The sequence below is a fragment of the Rhopalosiphum maidis genome, chromosome 2, assembly GCF_003676215.2.
Source record: "Rhopalosiphum maidis isolate BTI-1 chromosome 2, ASM367621v3, whole genome shotgun sequence".
Taxonomy (NCBI): domain Eukaryota; kingdom Metazoa; phylum Arthropoda; class Insecta; order Hemiptera; family Aphididae; genus Rhopalosiphum; species Rhopalosiphum maidis.
In genome coordinates, this window is record NC_040878.1 from 36,003,186 (window position 1) to 36,027,845 (window position 24,660).

Below are 24,660 nucleotides of genomic sequence, written 5' to 3' on the forward strand. Positions count from 1 at the left end.
GAAAATTATTTTAATATATATTATTCTAAATACCCAACTAGAATAGTAAAATACTAACAATATCATCATTATCTATTAGTTCGCTTTTATCATATACAACTAGTTAAATTATTTTGATTCTAGCCAGTTCTGTTTAAATTTCATTTAGCAAAACCAATTATTTTATTATGTCAATCATGTCCATTCATATTATATATTATGGTAACAAAAGGAAAAAATATCGCAAACAACAACAAATTGACTAAAAAATTTTGTCATGAAAATTGAATATCCAAAATTCCAAAGACTAAGATACATAATGGACCCACAAGTCGGCTAACAATTGTTTGTCATGTCAAGTACACTATCAAAAATCTAAATAAACACCGCGGCCATATTATAGGTACATATTGAATAATAGCGCTGCCGTGCGAAGCGGCTTTAAAAGCGTTATTTCTGAACAAATAAAAATGTTTCAAAAAAATGTTAAGTTTAAAAAATAAAATGAAATTTAGGCCGAAGTACTTATGATAATATTTATATTTTGTTTGGATTTTTAAATAACAAGAATGAATGCCCAAGATTAGTAATAAATGCAAGTTTAGAAATATAGTATTTAATTTAAATTATGTATATAATATGATGATTATGGCTCTCTCTAGCGTGTTCATAGTGTTTTTTTTCTTTTTTGTCTCTCGTGAGTCTCTTAATGACCCTCCTCCCCAATACCCCTCTTAATCGGTTATAGTACAAAATGTATAGGAATCGACTGCACAAAAAGATGTACCCAACAATGGTCAATCTTTGACGTTCTGTTGCACCAAGTGCCCGCCGAAGTTATTTTTGCCGTTCAATTGATGAGTTGCTCCACTGCGTTTGCCTCGAGTCATGTTGCCAAAACATACAGATGAACTGGTGCTGACGCCCGAGTCTGAAGACTTTTCACTGGAAGTACATGAGTTTGGTTTGGTAGCGGCGGAAGTGTTGGCGGTGTCGCCAGACTTCGGTGCCTTCTTACCATACTCAGGCGACGATAGGGTCGCGTCGTTACCGTTGTTTGCCGAGAAACGCGGTTTTGGTGTAAGCTTTGACTTAGCAACGTCAGCTCCAGGGATGATCGCTCGTTGACTTTGGGCAGCTTCCTGAGAGTCGTCGCAGCTTGGATCCGTTTTATTCTCTTCGGTGCTGCTAGAATCGTCTTCGGGCGCTGTCAACCAAACAAGATTAGTAATACTACTACTACTATTACTACTACTAATAATAATAATAGCAATAACAATATCAATACTATAGTGGCATATAACAACAATGAAGGTAAACTACGTAAAATCAAACTACATAGGTACTCACACTGATAGTCATGCATGACCTGGACAGCTGCCAATATTTTTGCTCTTTGTTCCGGGGCCATAATACCCATATAGTCCAAGTCCGCTTCACGTATTTCACAGAACGACTGTAAGTCTCCAAAACCGTTCATCGCGAATACGGACATTTGTTCCTGCGAGGTTCAAATAACACACATAAAATATATTATAAAGATTATAGGTATGATATAATGTCAATACGTATCTAAGTGTACAGATTAAGAGAAAAAGATACACTGCACTCACCTCCATGCCGATGGTCCGCAAGAGCTGGAGCAACGACTTGGGCCTATGTTTTGCGTTCTGTTTGCTCTTCTCGAGCCCGTTGCTTTCATTCACTAATGGTTGGACCTTTCCAAACTTGAACGTGCCTATCCTATCACAGCCTTTGACCATCCCCTTCCAAATACCACTGGCGTTCATGGTGGTCACCAGTATTACGTCACCTTTCTAAATAGAAAAAACAAAAATCGGGTCAGTCGTTACAAAAAGTGTGAAGATTTCACGGGTCATTCGTACGTTGAATTTTAAAGCGTCTTTTTCGTAAGGGTTTGGGCTACTGTTGGCCACGGCCCGCGCCAACGCTAACACTTGCACTTTCTGCGTCCCATCACAAGAAGTCGGTGATTCCTCAGAGCTCTGAGACGCTGCTCCCATCAATGCTTGGGCACCTAAACAAAAAAATCCACAAACGTCACAAATGTCCTGCAGTGTTGAATAAGAAAGTTAATTAAGAAAGAATTAGAAGGTTAAATATCTTAAGAAGTAATTGAGGTGAGTAGTTGGTAAAAATAAAAAGTGGGATGAGGGAAGGGTAAAATATAATATTTATTTTATTTAGTGTGATGAAATTTTTATTTTATTTCTAATTTAAGGAGTATCATTTATCAATATACTGATTTATTTATTTTTCACATTCTTTTACTATATATTTATCTAGCACATATTTTTTTAGAAATTTTGATTTTTTCAAAAATCACATTTTTGTGTTTTTTTAAATTCGAAAAATTACTGGATAATAGTGCACGTTAATAGATTTAACTTTTCGAATAAATAATGGTTTAAATGGTTAAATTATAGTAATTAATATTAATATATGTACCTAATAGTTTTTTTTATATTTTAGAAAATTGTATATAAAGACAGTATTATACTAAAGTACTAGATTGAAAGTGTAAATACAGTAGATAAAGTTAAATAACTTACAAATTATATGTTCAAACTTTGATTAAGTCATATGATATTTTCGAGACAAGAAATTGTTCTTAACAATTTAAAGTAAAAAAGCGGTTCTTATTAAAAAAAGAGTCGTGAATCTCTACATGATACTACTTAAATAATATAAAAATCTGTTATTCCAAAAATAATAATTTTGATAAATATACAATTTATGTATAACATTTAGAAGGTGAGCTTCTTCGTTATTCAGTATTCACGTTGTATAACAAACATATTGTGTGTGTGTGTGTGTGTAATAAAAAAAACTTACTAGAAGTACTCGGTAAACTCTCTGCAGAACTATGATGACGGTTAGGTCTTTGGTTTTGTTTCAGTTGTTTCGAGGATGTTTTGGACCTGTGGTGGTGTTGCCTTTTACTATGACGCTGAAAAAACAAAACAGGTTTTTATTGTTGAACTATGCAAATCGTCGGCAAACAGCGGAAAAACTTACAGGCGATTGCAAAAACGAGTCCTCTTGATCGGCATAGTCCGAACTGTGTCCAGGCGACACCGCGGTGTCCATTCCCTTTACAAAACGAAAATAACGAACGTTAAACGAACGACCATACTTATTTTTTAGCAACCAACAAGCACTTACGTTCATTCTGAGCCTGTGATAAAGTTCCTGATCATAGTCCGAACGGTTGGTTTCCACGGATAATGATGACATCCTAGAACTGTACAAGAACAGAAACGTTCAAATATTGGTGAAATCATTTTTCATTCATCAATATTTTTTAATTTATCTAACCATTAATGATGAAAGTACTACAAATGTTAAAAATGTGTTACGCAATTAGGTCGTTTTTATCTAACAAAAATTGTGTGTTTAAAAAGCCCCGTATGAATTAAATTATATATCCATAGAAAATCAATATATTTAAATGAGGAATTTTCAACAGTAATCTAAAAGTATAACCTATGTCATTAAATTATAGTATAGATATATCAGATGACTGTTGAAAAAACCGTATTAAATATATTAACGTGTTACCATCTCAAAAAAGTTTCTTATGGTGATACAAAACTTAGGGATATAATTGTAAATTTGTTTTTGTATTTTATTTCGGGCGAATATTTTCTACGATAATCGTGACGCACGTTACGTTCGGGTAAACTAAAATGTCAGTCTACTACTTCGCGCACTGTCAGTTTGACTGTTCTGTACTTACGAAATGTTAAAAAGGTCATATAGTATATAATATATTATTATACATAAATATAACTGTAGAGAAAACGCTACGCACTTTGAAGTTTGAACTTATAACTGGTATACGCTAAATGGTGTGGTTTTTTGACAGCACGTTAAATTATATTTTGGATTTGTGGAACGAAGGTTAAACTTAAGTAGTTTGTCAACTTAAACTTTACCAAATTAATAATGAAATAATAATATAATGCACTATGGAATATCGATGATCTTAATGATGCATCGAATTTAAATAGAGAATAAAATTTATTTATGTTTATAAGATTATAAAATATAAACACAATGTTATAATTATTTACTAAAAGTTTATATTGGAATGTAGAAAATTATTGTACTTTGATGTATAAAATGTAAAATTTATAATATTAAAACACAATACTAATCTTTTCTATTAATTAAATACAAAACAATATAATTTATTATATTATTCAACAATATATTTACTTAATTTATGCATATAATATACTGACAGAAGATTTTTCAGGTTTAATATATTGTAGTAATTAATATGCCGTTTTAAATATAAATAATATTTTAATATGCGCCCAAGTACCCTCCGCCCATATACCTTAATATCAGTCTCCCTTTCTACCCGGAAATACCTCGTGGCATAGCCTTTGAAAAATCCTGTTATTTTACCGCTGATTGTCAGATAAAATGTTCACCCAAACGAATTATCCCAGTATTAAAACGAGTCTCTTTTAAAATGTAATTTCTCTTTCTAAATAAATATAAAATGTTAATTAAATACGATGGTTTTTAAGTAAAATATATAATTATTAAGACTGTATTTAATTTAAAAACAAAATAAAAATATTGAAAGCCATAATTGTAATTTATAATATTTAGTATATTCTTAAACTTTTAAGATCTCAATGTATATATTTATCTAAACTTAACTGTCTATACATAGACATAATTTATCAAATGGTAATGTTTTTAGAGAATTAAGTAACAATGAGATTGTAGAAATACTCTACATCGTATACTTGGTATAAAGTCTATGAGAAATACATGTTTAACCGTAAACAAAAATGATCATAATAAAATATTATTTACTACATTTTAGCAATAGTTTAAATACTATTATATATAATTATAATTTATAGGTAAAAACTATCATACAAATAATGTTGAATCTACCTATGTTTTGATTGAAAATCAGAGAAAATCGTATTTTATACTTAACCACCAAAACAATCATTCTTAAATTGGAGTCTAGCACAAATTTTTGTTTTTTGAACTGTCGTAAGTTATCAGAACTCTCATTATTTTAATTTAAAATATGACCAATATTTGTTTGCACACCATTATTCACAATTTTTTTTACTAAAAAATAATTATTTTTATAATGGAATAAAAGTGTCTTTATCTTCAATCGTTAAAGTTTGTATTAAAAGTTTTTAATATGAATGCAGTATTATACATATATAGTATTTTATAAGTCAAGTTTATAGTTCATCTTAAATAATTATAATAATTTTAAGATAAATAATGAAATTAAATACTTTTTATGATAGAAATAAAAGTGGTTATCAGTTTGTTAAAAATATTATCTCTGGGACAAATGTATTTCACTTTAAAATAAAATACAATATTTCACACAGAGTTTACTTTTAACATTTATGTTGTGTTTCAAGTATTTTACTTAATTTATAACTACACAAATAGAATAATTAAGTCAATAAATCTATATTATAAATTTTGTAAATAGTTGATCTATTGGAAATAAGACGTAGTAGATTGCATTTTAGACTTTACATTTAATATTAAACGGATGTTTACTACCTAAAGGTTATTCAATATTTTAATGTACTGATTGTATCTGAGTATTAAAAGAAAGTTTTTTGTGATTTATTAAAATTATTATCCCTTTAGGTATAAAATATAAAAATAAGCTCGGCTATCAGAATCGATTTTCAAAAACGTTGATTCATCATAATTTATTCATATAAAATTTGAAATGACATCACACCCATTAAAACACCTATATATACACCCATAAAACAATGTCTACCCTAAATAACGGGCCTGCACCTGAAACGTGTTAAGTTTGTTTTTTGCTTTCATGATTTGAAATGTTAACAAATAAGTGCTAAAAAAACACCATAGTCCATAAAAACACATTTTATCTAAGGACCGGTGACGCAGGAAAATCTCCGGGGACGGAGAGGGATCATAATTCTGTTAAAAAAATTATACAGGTAGACTTCATACAGATTATACATTATTACAACGTATAGAGTTGATATACATAATAAGAAATTAGAAAACAGAGTGACGAGATGATCTCCATGTCTCAATAGATGTTTACAGGGCGATTCTTTAATCGAACAAACAAATTATTTCAAAATAAATAAACGTTTTTGAAAATAATTTTCTTGCATAATTTACAGTCGAAATAAGAAAATTGTTTTTAAAATTATATTTCTTAATATTTTTGATCGTTATTTTTGAGTTTTTACTTTTTTGAATAATGACAACAAATATTTTAAAACTCATTCTGAAGCAGAATATTTTTTGGGTATTTTGATACGAAAAAATCGAGTAATTTATGAGTTATAACTAAGTATTTAAATTTTAGGCAAGCGGAGTGAAGAGGTATGGGGTTACTCCGTAAAACGTTGCTCTACTACTTTGCTTACATAACCTTTAAATACTTGTAACTCATAAACTATTCGTTCAAATTTCGATTTTTATGAATTGAAATCTTTTGAAAAATATTCTGCTTTAAAGTATAAAAATTAAAAATATATTTTGTCATTCAAACAAGTAAAAATAAAATAAAAAAATGTTGTTTTATTTCGACTAGAAATTTTTTTTCCAAAAACGTTAATGGTTTTTGAAATAATGAATGTTGTAGATACAATAATAGAATTAGCTTCTATACATTATATAGGTTCGATATGAATATAGATTGTAGAATTGTTATCGGGTAGGAAAAAAATGGGTTTCGCTAATGCTTGGAATTGTCGACATAATATCGCACGCAAGCTGCTATATTAGGACTAATTATTGTTGATGATGTTTTCTCTAATATATGTTAATAATTTCATAAACACCACAATATCGTAAGGATTTTAAGCTTCTGATTTATATATTATACTATTATAGTTAAATAATTGAAAGAAAAATCGACGACATAGCGTCTAGAACAGGGCTTGCCGCCAATATTTTTAGGAATATTGGTTGATCGTTATAAAAATTTTAACATAATCGGTCGATCATGTAATAAAAAATCGGATAATGTGGATTATTCTCTTATTCTCAAATAATTATTCTTTGAAGATTGGACCTTTTTTATTTTTTCTCATCAAACAAATCTTTCTAAAGACCTAAATTATCCGGGATTTCGACCACAAGGGACTGAATGTAGCTTAGCTGTTTTAAAAGGTACGCGACCCCTGGTCTAGAATAGCCGCTGCAGGAAGAGTGTCTTTATACAATATTGTCTATGTCTACATACTCGTATACATTAGTATATCCTCGACAGCATACAAAAATTTAACACTTAAAAAAAATTCTTTAAAAGATTCGTTTTACTAAAAAGTATTAACATTTTTAGAAGTATTTTTTTTATAATTTATAATCATTACTAAGCAACAATTATTTGCAAAAAAAAAAATTGAATAATGAACAATTAGGTAATTAATTATAAGCTATTATGTACTTATAAATATTATATAACTTAAACGAGTGGAGTGGAATGGCATAAGGGTGCCCAGAAAAATGTTGGTCCACTAATCCGCTTATCTAAATACTAACTTCCTACAGAAGTCATTAAAGTAGTTTGCTTTAAAATGAAAAAATGAAGAATACATTTTGTCATCATCGAAAAAATTAATTAAAATAATTACATAATAAAAACGATAAAAATCGTAAATAAAATATTGATTTGAGTAAGTTGTTAAATTGAGTAATATTTTCACATTAAACAATTTTACTTTATGAGATATTTTGTGTTCCTGTAAAATACGAAGAGATTTTTTTCGGAAAATATTTTGGATGCATGAAATACTTAACATGATTATTGTATTACAGTTGTACGATATACTTAGAAGTACACAAAAATAAATGGTTTTAAAAAATGTCTAAAAGCTACGAGGGTCCGGGCGTATAAATAAAAGTTCGTGTAGTGATGTATCATAATATTTTTATAATCGTGTAGTACACTATTATATATTTATATATTATTACCAAACGCTTTGGACATCAGAAGTAGCGTAGTCTCCGCTTTCCCTGTTCTGTCGTCTCAACGGTATTATGGTGGTAGGTTGACCGGAACCAGAAGCGGGCAACAAGAGTCCGGTGGCCGTCTGCCGGTGATGGCCACTGCCGCTGCGATGGTGGTGACCGCCGGACAACGATATGTCACCGGCACTGCGTAACGATATGACGGAACCGGAATTATTGTTCCGAGGTACTTTGTGTTTAGTGTATCCGTAATAAACTCTGAAAACGGGACATCGGTAATAGTCATTACAATACTGAATGCCAGCCAAACACGGTATAATGTATATATAATTGTGCACCACACCCGCGGGGGTGCGAGAGATAGCAAATAATAAAAGTAAATCTAGGGCAAGTAGAATGAGGACGACTCAAACTTCTCTGGTTTACCCGATTCTTTGATAGTTCTTGTAAATGGCTCCTGGAGTAAACGATAAGATATCAACATTTTCTGAGTAACGGAATATATTACATATACGCCTAACGACTAAATTTAGAAACGTAAATCGTAGATTTATACTCTTCACAAATAAGATAAATAACATTCTTCTTTTTCTATTTGTTACGCACTACGCTGTTATTCTATATTGAGAAACTGAAATTTGTGATAAGAGTTTTTATATATGTGTACCTATGTAATATTCCTAATAAAATACAGAATATAAAAAATTAAGTAGACGCGGTTACCTGCAGATATATATGTATAAGTTAGTTGAGTCAATTCTTTTCAAATAATGGTCTTAAATAAACTTAAAAATGACAAAACTCATTATTTTAATCAATTCGTAATTACTTATTTAAGCATAAAAAAAGGAGCGGCAGGTCGTTCTCTTAAAAAATCACCGTACACCATATACACGATAGAACCTATTCATTGCTTTTTTCTCTAGAGATCTTTGTGGACATCATAGATTCTTATAATGATTTTTCTCGTTTTGTATATATACCTGTTGTTGGCGTGTTCCATGAGCAGCTCCTCGGGGTCCGACTCATACGGAGGTTCGTCGTACCAGTGTCTGAGCATATCGTCGTCGTACATGTAGGTTTCGTCCGAATTGTTACAACGGGCCACGGGCTTGCCAGGTCCGCCAACACCTCCACTGCCGCCGTACCGCAAAAGACCATGACGAATCTCTCGGAGGATGTCTTCGTGTTCTCGGTCGAAACGTTCTTTCTTGATCATGGCCTCTTGGACTTTCAACTGCGACAATATACGCACCAGTGCTTCGATTAGACATTATAATACAGAGTATATATTTTATAAGCATAATTTATATATTGTAATAATATATGTTCAATGAACTGTGATTAAAATGTTTGAGAATTCGTCACGGGACGTACCTCTTCGAAAAATTCACCGCACACCAGCCTGTCGACGGACCGTTTTTTAGTGATATTTATACACAGCCAAGGCAATTTTCGCACACGTATATCGTTATTATATTATATTGTAATATATTATACCTATATGATATTTGTACACCTATACATGATACTCAAACCGTACAGGGGAAAGAATATTATTATTTTCGGCTCGCCGTATAACTTGTTCCCCGCCTTATAAGCGCGCATAACAAGATTAATGTTACTCCAGACGGCAGTAACGGCCGCCGCCGCACATGACCTTTAATGGGTCCCTGCGGGTTGTGAAACGCGAGCGCATTAACACACCACCGTCACCGAGTATATGGGTTTCCGCACGAAAATAACACGCGTATACCCATCACGATCGTGTGTATGCGTTATTTTAGGTGTGTGTGTATGTGTGTGTGCGCGCACGTGAGAGAGAGAAAAAAAGGTATAACCACAAAGGCGTCGGCAGTCGAAAAAAGGGGCAACCGTATTATATGTATATAGGTTACTCTGTTTTTCTCCCTCTCTCTCTCTTTCTCTCTCGTGCGTATTCATTCGGTGCAGCAGTGGCGTTGAAAAGTTTTTAATGACTAGACTCGGCTTCCTCTTCGCGCGCGCACCACCTAATCTGACTTTAATGTTGTTTATTAGCGTAGGTATAAAACGTGTATATATACGTGCCTCCACCACTGTGGTTTCGTTCTATTTACGCATTGAATATATCTTCAACTAAAACGCAGATAATATAATAATACGTGTAGACAATATGCAAGTACCCAAATATAATATATAACAAACGTGGTTGCACCTGGTATCGGATGAAGAGGAGATGGAGGGGTGAAATGGAGTGAGATCGATTTGCAAAAAAAAAAAAAATATAAATAAAACGGCGCCTCTATTCGTATAGGTACGCACAGAGTTGCTGTAGTGAATGAGGGAAACTATTTCGATAAAAATAAAAATAAAAAAACCGAGGAAACTCGAAAACCGAAGCTTTGTTGTCCGTTGTTTATTGTAGGACAGGGTTGTTTTTTATTATTTCATTTGCCCGACACGCCTTCTGCAGCGATTGGAAATCGTATGCGCTTTATTTCCCCCAAAAGTCTCCGGGTGTGCCAAACCGAACGCTATGTATTAGTGAACGATATACGTTTTCGTAGATTCGGTCAAAACATGTATACACGACAGAAAATAATATGTAAGTATAGATACGCCTGTAAGGCGACCAACCGGTGACTTTCGTTTTTAAACGTTTTTTAATGTTAATTCTAAGGGAAAAAAATGTACAACGTACGGTAATTATTATTTTGTATCAGTGCAAAAATCATAAAAATTAATTTTATTTTGTGCATAACTCCAAAATGTTAGAAAATAAGTACCATAGGTACTACATATTTATACATATAAATATGGCTATATTTATACGAAATGTAAAACTATTACGTATAGCTCTCGTTATACGAGTTTAACAAGAGATAAATTTTCGTATAGTGCTGATATTTTATCGTAATTATACGATTAAAAACATGTTTAACGAATTCGCACATTTTAAAACTTATGACATAAAAATATTTTTAAATTAAGACGTAAAATAAAGAGATAATATAATATATGCAGTAGAAATGTTCGATGAAATCGACTCGAAACTGAGGTTGCGTGAAACCTTCAAATTACAATAAGGGATCGTTTATTATTAGTTTTTTTCTCACTCACCCGATGAATGGTTTCTTCAAAACCGGATGGATTGCCGACATGGTTTCTGCTGGACATTGGTACACAACGATTTCTGTTATCCATCATTGTCATACCCAAACAATCGGGAGTGTTGGCCTGAAACATGATTAATTCATGTTAAAATTGGCATATTTATTTTGTTACATTTTTTCCACACGATAAAAGTATAAGAAAATATTTTAAATATAATCAATAGGTATAGTATAATACTGTATAATAAAATAAGACCGATGATATAATGTGAAGTAATTCTTAGTAATAGATTGTCCTCATAGATGACAATAGTATTTAAATCAATCTTGTGCCCATATATACCTGTATAGTAAAAATAATAAATTCATAAAAGTTAAAATCGTTATGTAATGAATATTGTCTAATAATGTTTATTAATCGTACTAGTTTAGTATAAATAATATTATGTATGTAAAATTTAATACATTTAAGTTATCTTGCAGTGGCCATTGTCATCGCGTGACAAGTGTTATTATATGACCAGTGAAAAATTAATATTTTTAAACGACTTTTAAAATCAAAATCTAATAATATATTTTAACGAGGTAATTTAATTTTAAGTTAATTTCATTAATTCATCATAAAAATAATATACAGGATGTCATATTTTTAAAACTTATCCAATTACAATATTAAATAATGTTAAATTAACGAAAATGTATATAAAACTTAACTTAAACGATAACATACTAATTATTAATTATTATTGATATAATGTTCATCTATACATAATACTATATTACTATACATATAATTATGTAGTAGTATTGAATTAAAAACTTAATTAACGCAACTTAATAATTTGTAAATTGTTTAATATAGATAATTATTAATATTTGTTAAATTAGTTATACAGTAGGTATTGCGCAGTTATATAATATAATATGTGACTTACTCATTAATTATTAGGAAAATTAAATTTTAATTAAGAAATTTAATAATTTATTATTTTATAATTGATTTATGGCGACAAATCATTATTAAGAACGGTAAAAATGCAAATATACTTTGTTGAAATAAAAATCAATTAAAACACGTTCATAAATAACACATTAACAGTACTTAAGCTAATATTTAACTTTGTACAACAGTAAAGTTTTTTGGATTCGAAATGGCGCCATGCCAAAATAGGTTTAGGGTTCTGTACGATAAGGGCAGTATAATATATATGTTCATAACGAATCAGATAATGAGATTTTGTAGTATTACAACACTATTTGTATGACATACACTTTTTAATGTCAAGCACATTTTGGATAAAAAGTAGAGTTAATACTAAAATAAATTGTAAAACGACTTGTTTACGGATATATTATAAATAATTTATAAGCAATTTAATCATTATCAATAAAACAACACATTTTATGAATACAATAATAAACAATGCACGGTTCTAACAATAATTATATTAAACTCGAAGCACTACAATGGATTGCTAAATTGGTTTTAAAGTTAAGTGATATGAACATTGTTGGTTAAATTTTTGATAAAGTTGCGAAAAACAGTATAAATAACGGTTAATTAAAGTGACTTTGAACACTATATATTATGGAATATTTTTGAAAAAAAAAAACATTTATTTTTAAACGCAATAATTTATTATTACTTTATCAATTAGTAGATTTATCCCTTTAATGCTGAATCTAGCATCATTATTGTGCAATATAAAACGGCAAAGTATACAATTTGGGCGTTTTTTACAATGCCCGGTCGTTATATAAAATGGCCTTGGTATATTGTGAAATATAGATAATATAATTAAAATAAATATTAAATATTAATATAAAAAAAAATTATATATATATTAAATATTTAATAGCAAAGTATTGTCATAATATAATAAATAATATATATTTATACTATAATATTTATATTATTAGAAAATATAATCATTTTTTTTTTATTTTTATATAATTTATTTTCGCATGTACTGCGAATTTACTATCGTAAATGCTTTTGTAGCATTTTGATGTGCATAGTCGCTCCGTTGTTTGTAAAATTGATGGTGCTCCGAAAGTTGTGAAAATATCTAATAATACCTAAACAATTTCTTCAGCACGTTTGTATTTTAACGGTCAAAGTAGTACTTTTTTCGTGAGGTGATCCTGATATACCAATATAAACCTATACTCCCCATCCGATTATGTTTCATCTCAGAAGATGTAATCGGTTGTGCCACCAACCCTTTCTTGGTTGTGTTACCTTTTTTTTTTGACACGATTCGCTATTATTTAAGTATAGCATAATCATATCTCAAGTAACATTTTTGTATTTTGTATTTACCTCGTATTCCATTCTTTTTCAACCATCACTGCGACAAATCGATAAATTAATGTTATGTATAATATCAAATAACTCTTCATTATAAACATAATATAAATTTCGTTATTTTCAGATACTGGTACAATTATTTTTAAAGTTTATAACCATTGGGCTCCTTTTTTAAAAAAATTGTTTTTTAACAAATCATTTAAATCTGTATTAAATTATTCCAGATTTGAATTATAAGTTAGTATGTAATTGAACTACACTCATATATGTCACATTTAATATGTGGACTATTCCATTGTAAGAAAATCGATAAGAACAAACAAAAAACACACTGTTTAATCCAAATATACAAATAATAACCAGTGCTTAATCTGGTCCTGATATTTTGACAATATTTTACTATTAAATATTATATTATTTAAATTGCTTAATATACGAAGGCCATTTAATATAATGCCCGTAACATATATATAATGCATTAGATAAATATATATTTATTAATTTACTAATTTTGTCTTGAAAATAATAAAAACAAAATGCTTATTTTGAATTAGAGGAAATAATAATCGAAGTAGGTATCTAAAATTGTTTTGAAATCTAAAGTTGAACTAAACATGCATTATTTAAAATATAACATAAAATGGTCACATATGGTATTCAAAACACGTTGAATTATACACAAATAAAAAGTGTTTGCAAAACCAACCAGAATACTAATCAAAAAAATGGTTATTTCAATTGCGGTCTATAAGTGAATTTTATAAATTTAAAAAATAAAATGTCTATGTGTATATTTTTTTATTTTAATGTACATAAAATCAATGAACACAGTTGAATAAAATAAGATAAAAACACGGTTTAATCGTACTGTTAATGGAAATTAAATACTGAATTCTTTACTTAAATTAACTTTTAAGCAACTCGATAATTTAAACACAGTATTATGATATACACGTTTATGAGAACAATATGTTTTGGCGAGTAAGTATTAACAAATAATAACAAATATTATATGTTTCTTTCAATTAAATATTACGGCTGTGATTGGTTAAATTTTTTACCTTTTAAAATTTTAAAACCTGATCGAAACTAAAAAAAAACTTAAATTCTATGCATATAATAATAAAATAAGAGTTGTATCACATCAAACGTGGTTTTAAAAAAATATGCATAGAAATATTTTTAATTTTAAACACTTCAAACTTATTGTTGCACATATATTAAACATACGAGTAAGCCTTAGAATAATGCTAGTAAAACAACTATAATTTGAGTAGAAATAACCGTGGAAAACTTTTACGACAAAGGGGCTCTAAAATGTCTATCTAAAACGCTGTGTAATCAAAATTTGGTTAAAATTTATATAATATTATATTATACTAGAATTAAAAATGAAGTCAAATATACAATTAAATTAATTATGTTTAATTTAATTTTTATAACTCTTGAATATGGTTTACATATTTATAAGGGTGTAATATATATTTTTTTTAAATCTCGACTTTTCTATTCATTTTATAGTATCAAATTTAAAGTCGACAAAATTTGATTTTCTAACAAATCGAGTTCGAAAAAATTAATCTCATAATATTCGCAAATAGATACTTGTTACATAGTGCAGTGGTACAACGCCTCGAGAAGTAATAATTAATAAGTAGTCAGCGAACAATTAGCAAAACATATATTTAATATATACATAATATGCGTAGTGACTGTTATCTCTAAAAACGTTCTTATAAGCGCAACGAATTATTTTTAAAATCATAAGTACGATCTAGAAATATAGAATATATAAATGCTTAAATATGGAAAAAATAGAAATGAATGAAAAATAAAGTATACGGCACATATTTTCAATGTCAAAGATAATACAAAACATTTAGTATAAATACGTATAAATAAAAAATTTATAATTATTTATAAATTTTACATTGTATAGTTAAATAAACAATTCATAGTAATTTAATGATTTTGTTTGAAAATGAAATCGTAAAACTTAACAATAGAAATATAGACATAAATATAGAAAAATAAAATTTAAAATGTGAAATATAAAACTGAATAGTTTACAATTGCTTCTTGGTAAAATTAGTAATTCATGTATTTTTAATATATAAATATATAAAACGTACCAAAACAAAATCATATAGATCATACAATAAGTCGCGAACTCTGTAGATAGGTAAGCGTATGTGGTAAAGAAGGTATCATCGATTGTTGTAATACACATACGTGTATATGGCTGCCAACAGGGGAAAAACATAAAACAAATAATGCGACCTGTCCACAGGTTGCCTCGGGGGTATTAGTGTACACTACATTTATAATATATATTATATGTATGTGTATACAACCATGTATAATAATGCGTTTGTGCACTGGCAAAAAACGGTGAGAGGTGGTTGGAATTCGACCGAGGGACGGAAAATTTGGGGGATCGTGCCAAACGTTCGGTAACTCCAACCTCTCTCCGCCATTGGCACTAATACTTACACACACGATACACATTTTATGTATAGTGATTTTGTGTGTGTGGGAAAAGACGGAATGTTATCTGAAATAATAGGGGTTAGTGTATATATGTTTAGCGTGTGCACAAGTGCGGGTGTAAGGCCAACGTACGACATGAGGAGATTCAAAGAATATGAAACGATGTATGTGAAACGATTCGACAATGAGTAGTAGTATAGATATTTGATATATAATAAAATACCCAACACTACCTCAAATATAATCCGAATAAGCACAGTGTGATCTTTTCGGTCAATGTTATATTATGTTTTTTTTTTTATATTGATTTTTCTAATATACTCTTATTACTTAAACTTAATATTAAATTTTTTCAAAAGAGTCTTACAATTGTAGTTTATAATTTTTTTCAGGTCTTGTTTTTGATTTTGAATGAAAACTTTCATTGAATATTTTTCCTTTAAAATTGAAAAAAAATCATCCTGAACACGCTTGTAAGAAATGTATTTATATAATATAAGCTCGAAGCGTAAAAATTAATATAAAGTGTCGAGTATTCAAGGATCGTATTATCTTAACTGTGTAGCCTTGCCACGGCGCCTGCTGCTACGTGGACGACAAAAAAAAGAATGGAGTTTTTTGTATATTAAAAAGTATTTTCAATTAAAATACGTATAAAGAAAAAAACCTAAATGTTTATATTCATGAGTTTTTACATTATAATCCGTATGCATTGTAAAGTTTTTGGAGGATAGGATAAAGAAAAATCAAGAGCTGCTGGCTTGGTGATGAATGGTGGGTTGAGTGGTGAAGTAGCGTTATGTCGGTCTCTGAGGTCATTACACACAGAAATCTACTGGTGGTCGGAATGTGTGCATCCTCTGACGCGAAGTTCCGGTATATATAAACAATGAACGAAAACGACGACAACAATTCGGACGGGAATAAAATATAACGACACATCATACATAATATTATATGGACGATTAAGCGTTTTCGATTAAGTGTTCTCGCTAAGCCATTGTTTTACATACACTGCACGATCAGCATTGACCAAGACAGAGTATCTATTCAGGAAATCGTATTAAACAAACTCATTGTGTATTTATATAGAATGGAATATTTTTTTAAAACATTTACGCTGGCCTATATATAATTTTAACAGACAATTTTTAAAATTATTTAAATTGACGTTTCAGACTTTTATGTGTACGATACATCTTTTAAAAAACGCAAAATTTAACAGAGAAAATAGATGCGTTACTTTCACGTTAAAAATTTCACCCGTATGTACGATATAAGATGCAGTGCGTTTATGTTATATATATTACATATTTTTTTTCGTATTAAATCTATTCGGGTGTGAAATGTCATCGCACAGATACGAGAACAAAAGCCCGGTGTCAGATCACCGGTTACCCACCGTGAATTGAGACTTGGAAGAATCAAATTTGGGCGACGATTTGTATGCATGGAATACATTAATACAGGGGTGGCCAATCAGTCGATCGCGAGATGAATTTGAGTCGATCGCGATTCTCTTTCGTATTTTCTTGAATTTTTGAATTTTTTCTGTAAATTTGTATATCTTTATATCAACGAATATAAAAATTATACTTAGAAAATGCAATAAATAACTACGAAAAACGAGATTATACACAGATATCGAATAAAAGAAGTGTAACACGCATGTACATATATAATATAAATATTTTTTTTTTATTGACAACCTTTTTTTTTTTTTTGGTCGATCGCGACAATCTAGAAAATCTCGGAGGTCGATTGCAAGTCTATTTAAGTTTGCCACCCATGCATTAACAAATACCTACTAGTACTTATAATTTATAAATATATTATATATGTATATACACTCCTACGTCATAATATACGTATTATATAAGAACCAAATGAATATAGGCTACTGTCACAATATGTTTATATATATGTATGTGTGTGTGTTTACCCACATTAGATATCTAGAAAAGCCTATATATTTGTATAATACTGACAATACGCACGTGCGTCGTAGGCAAAAAATATAAATATACAAATATAAAAATACACATACATATAGTATAAATATATATGTATATATGTATTTATGCATGTAATGTACTTTGGCGAATTTGATTGTACAACATCCGCGACGACGTCAAGGGTGTATAGTAAAAATAGAAAATCTCGAGGGATTTATTTATTTATTTTTACATCCAATCCTCCTTTCCTCTTTTGCTTTTACTAAATTCGGCGCCGGTCCCTATACTGATTGGCATGCAAATACGTAGAAATACTCGAATCGGTATTCTACTGACACATCATCGTCGTCACCAGAGTACAAACACGACCCACCCGTTACAGGTACACACATAATAATATTACACGTTATCATAAAACAGCATAAGACGATTAAATATTTAGCAGAAGCAATCCGGAATAAATATTCGCAAAGCATATAATATATAATTAATATTATTATTAAAATATCGTCTATACTGTTTTCTGTATAGACAACTGTAACATATTTTTAATTTACTATTTAATCGGAGTTACAAGTTAGGTATATAATACTTGTTTATACTTTTGACGATTGGATTATCGCGTGATGTTAGCATCAAACAAAGACAATTTTTGTTAGTTTAATAATAAACGACGAGACAAGAATAAATAAAGTAACCAATTTAATTATGATTATTGCGAAATACAAGTAAAACACAGAAATTACAATGGGTTCGTGAATTTAGATATATTTAGTATATTATACACACATAGTTATTCGGTAGATTATAATAAAAAGTAGTAACTATAGTTAAAAGCGATTGTTAAATTTTAGGATACAATAAATAAATAATTTGATGTACCAATTCAATTTTTAATTGACTTATATATTAAAAAAATCACAATTTAACTAATTTTTAGATTTAAATTTTCTCAGTATTAATTTATTTTCCAATGACATTTTTCGGTAGTTTAAATCTTTTATTTTATTATTAATAATTTTTAGTTATATAAATAATAGTTTATGATGTGTAAAAAGTTTATAGCATAGATAAAACGGGTATTTAATTATATGCAATGCCTATGCATATATTACAAATTTAATACATATGTATATATAAATAGTTTTTATGAAAAACCGTAAAAACAGTGTTTATGTGTCACAGAAACAATTATCAATAAATATAAAAATTGAATATCGAGCAATATACAGCAATACACTTGTAAGCACGTTCCATGATGTAAATGAATAAAAAGGGGTTGATTTTCTAAGGAAATGTCGTCGTCAACTTTTGCGTGATTGCCATCGTCTTACCGCTATTTCTATATGTACCTACCTATAGCCACTAGAATATACCGTCACCGAAATGTCGCATTTGAAATATAAAATGAAAACGTAACAGACATTTTCGGGTCAATAGCTACGATGGGAAAAAGAAAGAAATGGATCGATAAAATTAAAAAAAAAAACGAGAGAAGAGAAAAAATTACTAGGGCACAATATATAATACATATAAAAATGCATATATAAAAAGACACTTAGCCGAACGATTTTATAGTACCTTAAATTTTTTTTAGTTATATATCAGTCTCGAGTATATACGGCGGTTACCATAGTTACTTGTGAGATTTGGTGAAGTGGGAAGGGGGGTCTCTCATAAGCGTTCCATTGGAATGTTTTTTCGAACGTATAGGAATTAATTATGCCATTTGATTTAGAAAAAAAAATGGAGGTCAAACCGTTCTCTTCGGGCTTAAAACGTTAATTAACGATTAATGAGAAAACTACCGCCTATAATGCCGCCAAACCACACCAAATACACGAACGAGTGAATCGCCGCTACCATCTAGCGCATAAAAGCTTTAGAAACAGCTGTGTGTTATTTTGTATATATACATAGACTGCATATATATATAAACACGAACTCACAATTTGTGTATGTGTTTGTGTTTTTGTGTGTGCGCGGCTTGAGTACAGTATTTCCGCCTACAATAGTTAACATAAAGTGCACACCCGGACCTCTACTCTCACGCGTATTGCAAACAGTAAAATAGTTCGTATCCTTACCCGGGACGAAACGTTTTGTTGACTTCGCGATTTATCTCTCCTGTGGGTCTTGAAGTTTCGTAGAAACCGCGTCAATGTGATCTTCTTTTTGCCGGGTCGGTCTGCAAAACAAATTAAACAACAAAACGCATATTATTAATAACATGCAGTTTTTAAACTTTATTATTATGATTATTAATTGAAGTATGTCTCTCTCTTGTTTATGTTTGCACATCACATTAAACCACTACTTTACAAAGTTATAACCTTTGACAAGATATTATTTTGCTATTTTGAATGTTGCCATTATTTTAGGAGCAGAGAATACGGGCACAAAGGAAATATAGGAATAAATCAACACTGACAAGGTGTGCGCGGGTAAGCACACTAACCTGCCTACTGAACAACACATCGACACGTTTGCCACAAATACGCCGAAACCTTTGGAAAACAAACCACATTTTCGAGTATACACTATATCGTCCGTCTATCTCACTTCAATCCTCCCCCCCCATGGCAGCGACTCAAATCCCCCACAACCCAGTTTCCTCCCCCGGGATATCGTCTAATTTCCATTTAAATTTTATCCCGGGCTCACTGGATGAAATCCATTTCGGCCTTGGGAAAACCACGAAATTGCTGAGTTTCCCTGATCCAAAAAATAAAAGGGTGGAAGCGAGGAGAAAGACAGAGACAGGGGAAAAGAGTAAAAGAGAGAAAAGGTCTTTCCACATCTCTCTCATTCTTTGGTTTCGCAGGGTCCCAACTTTCCACCACTATCGTCATGTAAAGAAGAAGGAAATTCTTATTTTAATATCGTTTCTGTTAAGTGTACCGAATAAACAAGCTTTGGAATGGAGTGGAAGGACCTTTTTAATTTTTAATTAACTCACCATACAAAATAAAAAATATAATAAAAATAAAAATACAGAAAGTTATCTACAGTTATAATAATACTATTATCATGAACAGTTAGATATTTGTTTAATATTATTTATTAATATGCAATCAGATATGAGTAAAATTATTGAAACTGCTCTTCGTCAGGTATTACTGTTTTGAAATGCAAATTATAAATATTGATTACGGATTATGTAAAAAAAAAATATGTTAATTTACCTGCAGGAGGAAACTCGTAGAAATATGCAGATCTCGGACTTAGGCACCTGAAACATACAATATGATACGTAATATTTAATAATAAATATTTGATATGCATAAAACTATTTAAAAAATATGTTCGACCATATTATATTTAAAAATTATTATCAAGTAAATACTATATAAAATCCTTTTTTAATATAAATATTAATCGCAGAACTGTGGTTAATTTTTCAATAACATATTATACTACTATCTTTATCTTATATAGTATATAAATATACACAGTAATAACTATAAAAAAGGATTGTTGAAAAATATTTATTTATGGGAAAAGATTTTTTCAAGATAATATGCAGTGTATAAACTTTTTTGAACATTGTATATACATTTGATCATTTTGCACCTAAAAAAACTCTTATCATTTAAGTGATTTTTGAGTACCTACATCATATTATACTCAAATATCTGAATAATATTTTGGAATATATTGTATACTCCAATATCATTTAGAAATCACGAGTAAACGTAGCATTTTATCTAAAAAAACATGTATACTATACTTTTATTTGCATCTATAATTATTAATCTATAAGATGTATCCTCTATTCAATGATTTATATTTTTGTAATTCATTTTTAAATCTAATAATATGCATATTTGCGTTTATTCAGGTTATGCGATTTTAAATTTCATAAAACGTACTATACAAATATATGAATAATAACGAGGATTTATTATATAGATTCATTACATAATTCACGAATGAATACAATGCTTTCATTGATAACTATTTAATATTTTACTAAATGATACAATAATAGGCACGAATATAATAATAATATTTTACACGTAACAATGATTTAATTATTTTAATTGTATGAAAGCGGGCTGAAATATATATTGTAATTGAATAATATATTTAATTTAAATAGTAAACGATAGGAATGATAAATAATAATTAAAAAAACCTAAAAATCACTCTATAATATATGTTTGCAAACATCAAATTTAACTTTGAGACTAAGCGAGTGTTTCGGGAGATATGGGATAAAATTCCTCGGGGATAGCAGCTAAGAACGATAATAAAAGTTGTAATGCCTTCGTTCAAAAGAAATAATAATAATAATAAATATATAAAATGTATGAATGGAAATGATTTATGACGTGTAATAAATTATACGTAATCATTACACGGTCTTATTTATTATGTAATCGAAACTTAATGTATAACGTAGCTAAGAAGCTACGGTAGCAACCAAGAATACCACAACAAAATGTTTGATGTTCACTGTGTAAAATAATATTTATAATAATAATAATAAAACGAGATTTCCAGACTGTAAATAATTAAACAGATTAAAGACACGTATTATACATAATGCATTATATGCGGCCATGATCAGACTGCGTTATATTTATATATTATATTATACACGTTATACACACGAAGATATTACTCGTATATACAATACGACATGAACAAAATAATAAATGGCTATTAACTGATTAAAAACATAATACAACGACGATATGACCTATTTAAGTGTTGCAGAGATAAACACACATTTTAAAATTGAATTAAAATACAAACAAAATATGTTTATTGTATATTGTGCTTAAATGGCTTAATATATTATGATTTTTAAACGATACTTATGGTTTACTGTTAATAATTTTAATGAAAAAAAAAGGTATTACAGATCTGTTAAAATTTAAGTATTCAAGTAAGCAAGTACATGACCTAATCACAATCAAGGGAGTATTAACTTCGTATAGGCCAAGTAGGCCTGGGTGTAGGATCGCTAATTTTAAGTTTTATAAGTTTTATGTTCAGAGAAATTTATGGATGTATTCCTCGTTTATTTACACAGTCTGATGACAAATCAGTTGGAGAGAATTGTAAAAATATTACAAGTCGTTTTGCTTCTGACAAAATATTGCATGATAAATGTAACTATTTTAAATGTATGTCCTTAACTGAAGTGTTCATTGATAAATTTGTAGTCACTAAACTTATTTTTGCTATACTTTGTTTGTTTTTATACGATTTTTTCAATGTAAAATGTATGGTTAAAAAAAATGATAAATAATAATAAGGACGCCATTTTATTCAAGCCTTAGGGACGCTAAATTTTTTAATCTGGCATTGTTCGCGATTTCTAAAAAAGATTTACATGCATATATTATAATACACAAAAAGTGCGATAATTGTAGACGTACCTACACCCAACGCAAAGACTCGTAATTTACCTATATAGATACTATAATATGGCTTGCACTTACATACTTGAAACCCACATTCTTAGTCCCATTTAACCTTATGGTACCAGTAGCAACAGCAGCAGTGATTTGGGCAATTTCTATTGTAAATTCCTGACAACACACACACACCCATACTTTTGGTCACATATTTTCGACAGCATACCACCGCTGTTATGGTTTACGAGAAAACCGCAGAACGCGTTGAGTCCGGCAGACACCCGAAGCGTAAGCTCGACATGTCCCATGGTGCCGACGAAATTTAACGCGATAAAATATTTATATATTTTATTTAAGTTTAACTTCGTAAAATTATGTAGCTCCTTTGGGAGGAAAAAAAATTCCAACCAATAAAAATGTTAGCAATTGTAGTAGTTGTAGCTGGTAATACGCACACAATAATATCGAATTCCACCGCGAACGATGAAATTTCGACAAAACTAGAAAGAACCTTTTATAACCGCCCTCAGCGCAACGGGATCGAATTACGCTGATGCGAGTGATATATACATTATATAATTCGGTATTATTATTATTAAGCACGGACAGAGCGGACGTAGGCTATACAGCGGCGCTTCTATAAGATATGTTGTCGCGTAGACGAATAGCCACGTTTTGTCATCGATCGGTGGGGGGTGAAGAGTTATAGTAGCAATTTTTTTATATTATATTATTTCACTAGGTCGCCGTTGTGTTTTCGTCGGCCGGGGGACGATATTTAATATTTTTATTTTCTTTGTATGTATACATAATACAGAGAGATCACATCACTCACAAAGAACCGAATGTCGACGCTCTCGTATATAAATACTACTACTACTACTACTACTACTACTAATAATAATAATAATCGTAATAAATAAACGTATACAACTACAAAAGCCGACGATAACTGATGAATGCATGTCCGGCGGCGGTGTGGCATACAGAAACGGTCGTGTATACTGTGTATATATATTATAATAACATTAATATAATTGTACTGCACCGGCAGCAGAGTCGTGAGCAGAAAACACTCTTCATTTATTTTAATTTAGAGGTCCCTTTTGCCCGGCGGTAGTAGACCATCGTCGATGACGACAAGAGAGTTTGCGATGAATCCGGCTGACCAGACTAAGTTGGCGGCGGTGAACGGTGTTTATGTGGGGTAGTCGGAGCGGGGGGTTAGAATATTAAAAAAACAAAAAAGTCATCTGATTAAAATATACGAGCTAATTTTACATCAATTTAATTCTGCAGTACAAATTATATCTAATTAATAAAAGTGCTCAAGCGATCGCGAATCGCGTGATTACGCTAGATTCGAATGAGCGCACATATACCGTATTATATAGATATTCATAATACTAGCTATACATGTAGGTACACATAAATATATTATAGTGTTAATGCCATATCCCGGGAATAAC

At 29.9% G+C, this 24,660-nt stretch overlaps 1 protein-coding gene across 1 annotated transcript in view; it reads right to left on the minus strand.

Moving 5' to 3' along the window:
* LOC113552863 overlaps positions 1-24,660 on the minus strand; it is a 72,741-nt gene continuing 48,081 nt past the window's right edge. The window contains exons 4-15 of the mRNA XM_026955852.1: positions 21,008-21,054; positions 19,910-20,010; positions 11,074-11,190; positions 8,955-9,208; positions 7,975-8,229; positions 3,166-3,244; positions 3,019-3,093; positions 2,836-2,950; positions 1,866-2,017; positions 1,593-1,796; positions 1,330-1,480; positions 1-1,186 (exon numbers count right to left, since the gene is read on the minus strand). Of these exons, the coding sequence (XP_026811653.1) occupies positions 777-1,186; positions 1,330-1,480; positions 1,593-1,796; positions 1,866-2,017; positions 2,836-2,950; positions 3,019-3,093; positions 3,166-3,244; positions 7,975-8,229; positions 8,955-9,208; positions 11,074-11,190; positions 19,910-20,010; positions 21,008-21,054 (1,960 nt within the window). The 3' untranslated portion in view covers positions 1-776. The remainder of the gene's footprint in view (positions 1,187-1,329; positions 1,481-1,592; positions 1,797-1,865; positions 2,018-2,835; positions 2,951-3,018; positions 3,094-3,165; positions 3,245-7,974; positions 8,230-8,954; positions 9,209-11,073; positions 11,191-19,909; positions 20,011-21,007; positions 21,055-24,660) is intronic.